Source organism: Lepisma saccharinum, chromosome 1, assembly GCF_977018435.1.
Source record: "Lepisma saccharinum chromosome 1, izLepSacc3.1, whole genome shotgun sequence".
Taxonomy (NCBI): Eukaryota; Metazoa; Arthropoda; class Insecta; order Zygentoma; family Lepismatidae; genus Lepisma; species Lepisma saccharinum.
The window spans coordinates 10,642-13,455 of record NC_139229.1 but is presented as its reverse complement, the minus strand read 5'-3'; the positions used below and the strand labels follow the sequence as shown (position 1 = coordinate 13,455).

General features: G+C 45.0%; 1 protein-coding gene across 1 annotated transcript; it reads right to left on the bottom strand.

Moving 5' to 3' along the window:
• Positions 1-274: 274 nt before the first annotated feature.
• On the bottom strand, positions 275-2,364 carry LOC145979578 (uncharacterized). The gene is made up of 2 exons (XM_083112552.1): positions 1,456-2,364; positions 275-988 (listed from the first exon to the last, which is right to left on the bottom strand). Exons 1-2 carry the CDS (start codon positions 1,738-1,740, stop codon positions 275-277), a joined length of 999 nt encoding a protein of 332 aa, XP_082968678.1. The 5' UTR covers positions 1,741-2,364.
• Positions 2,365-2,814: the final 450 nt, after the last annotated feature.

Here is a 2,814-nt window from a genome sequence, read left to right as displayed (position 1 = left end):
CTCCACAATACACAAAATAGAAAACACTGTTCTTTACATTAAATTTGCAAGATACACATTCAAGTTCGTAAAGTTTCTTCAGTATGCGATTCGTTCGTTTTCAATGTCCAAGAGAAAAAACAATACAAAGTTTCAGCCTCATTAACGTATACTGAAGATTGAAAAATTATTATAATTATCTGATTTTAAAAATACCAACAGCAAATATTTCAGTCAAAATGCATAAGGCCTACAGCCACCAACGAGCTTTCAAAAAGTTTTATATCAAAGTTTTTTATCTTTTCTTGTTCCCCGAAGCACGTAACCATCTTCCAATCTCACGATACTCGGCGAGACAGCGTTCTGCCTCGTCTGATGAAATGGCCTTCCTCCGAAGCTCAAGAAATTTAACAAAACGAGAAATGGAACCTAGATAAGATAGACACGTCCCAGGTCTTCTATCCCGTATTTGATCTCGAAAGAAGAGACCGACTTTGGCAATTGCCGGTTCCTTGGCGATTTCGTCGTGACTTTCCAGACCGGCGGTGTCGATGACCGACTTCGCCTGTGACATGTGCTGTGCTGCAATCCGAGAATCTGTGCTCCCATCCGTCGATCTCAACCACTCCCGGAATTCGGCAAACGAGTCCATTTCGGGGTTGGGGCGACATGCTTGTTCTTTCTCGTAGTTGTGGTTGGCAACCTGCTCCAAGCAGTTCGACGACTCGGCCGTGAACTTTCCGAAAGGCATCGCGTTCTTCTTGTAACCGTGAACAAACTTGCAGTGCTTATCCAACCTTTTCACCTTCGAGGGACAACCAGGAAGAGGACAGTCCTTGCGACGCCCTGCCCTGATACATTCCCTCAATCCTCCCGGCGTGTAGCGATAGCTCGCAGATCTCTCGTGGCTCCAGGAATGCTTCCTGCGGAGATGTCTCGGGACGTTGACTAAACTGGCTTCACATTCGGGACAGACCTTTTTCATCCTCTTCCGCTCGCTGCCGGTAACCTGAAAAGATAAGAAGTTCCAAGTAATTATAATCAAGCTTTCCGATCGCACAATTTTAAAGATGAATCGGAAAAAAATGTTTAGAACATGCATCATATTGCTATCCTGGCAATGCAGTGGACGTGGGTTCGAATCCCGGCCAACATGACACCGTCGTGATTACCTCAACTGCATAAAATGGACTCTGAGTTTACGTGGAATAGAACACCATTCAAAGAAGTAAGCAACAATGGGAGCAAGTACCTGGTGCAAAACAATCATGCCCAAATGCACGTTATAATGTGTACTAAATACGTAAGAATGATGTTTTGAATACGTGATAAATGAAATATAAGTAAGCAAGCATACAAACAAATGTAACAAAAAGTTACTATATCAAGATAAATTATTACAATTATAATATAGATTGATTAGAAAGAAAACTTCACACTTGAATACACGCACAGAGAATGAAAGTAAAAAATTACCATGGCCTTTTCCTTGATCCTTCTGTACGCTCGCAAGAGCCCCATCGTAAAGGCGACATCCTTTGGAACTAGCGAGTTTGACTCCGTTTCCTGCAACTCTGGGAGAGTGGTTAGAGTTTGAACGCTTTCGGTCTCCCCCGGCTTCAGGCCTTCCAACTCGATGCGGCCAACTTCCTCTGCCTGGTGAGGCAGGACTCGCAAGAATCCACCTTCTCCCTCAAATTTGTCGATGGGTGCAACAGCATCGCTGCTCACCGAGGTGCATTGGTCTTTAGGTTCCTCCATGAAGCTCAAAGAACTGTGCGGAAAGTAGCACAAACCCCAAATGCAACAGAGAGAAGATGACACGCTTCCTTTTATAAGCGAAGTTAAGGGATGCCAAAAGTCAAACAGGGAGTCGCAAAGATCAGGGTGTACTCTGGAGACCGTGACTTGTGCTACATAGCAACGCGAACAGCTTTAGGTGATTGCATCATACTTGAACGATCGATCTAGCCTTATTTCAAATTATACTATAGATGAGAGATAATTATACATTTGTTCAAACATATTTCAAATTACACTGCGCCACAACCCAAACTGAAACATACACGTGTCAATTTCACAAAGGCTGAATGTCCTCATTTCTTATTGCATCCGAGTGTGGTGCTCTGGTTGGTTTCCTCAGCATGTTTTGAAGGGTTACCGATGTTAAAGCACTCTGGTAGGGACGCGTGTAAAACTTGTAAGTGTTCTCAGCCGTGGTGAGCGAATGGCTCATCAAACCTGCCAGATCGCTCCTTTCGTTCGGCGCTTGGGAGTGTACAAGAGAAACAGCCGTCTTTCTCATAACCCTGGAGGTAATCTTGGTGTTGCACCCAGCCTGGGCCCATATACTCTGTATGCAGTGTGAAAATTGGGAAACCGACATCCTCTTCCCTCCGTCGGTAACGAAGACAAAGTCGTTATCGGGGAAACAGCCGGGTCTAATGTTTTCAACGTAGGTCTTCAAATGGCCGTACACTTTTTGGGTGACGCAAATGTTAGCTGGTCCACAGTGTGCCGCCGTCTTGTGATCATGAACTCTAATGACGTGCACATCACGTTTCCCTTCCTCCACCTGTACCTGCAAGCAGGAAGTCTCCTGTAATTCCTTCAGTGTCATGTTTACTATTGCTGACGGCCTTTGCGCGGTGGAGAGTAGAATCTGCAACAACAAGTAGTTGCGGACAGTGGTGCGATCAGCTCTTGATGGCGTGAAGCTTTCGTCCGAAGTTACCTTCCGCAGAATCTCCTCGAAGCGCCGGGATACCGGCCCATTTTCAAACTTTGACACATTTTCGGGGGTTACGGCATTTTTCTGTTCTATTTCCATTACCT

What these genes read in the sequence shown, in the direction of transcription:
- LOC145979578 (XM_083112552.1), bottom strand. Translation starts at nt 1,740, where the DNA reads ATGGAGGAACCTAAAGACCAATGCACCTCGGTGAGCAGCGATGCTGTT. An exon ending in GGATCAAGGAAAAGGCCATG is followed by an intron (nt 989 to 1,455) that starts GTAATTTTTTAC and finishes TTATCTTTTCAG; the next exon opens with GTTACCGGCAGCGAGCGGAA.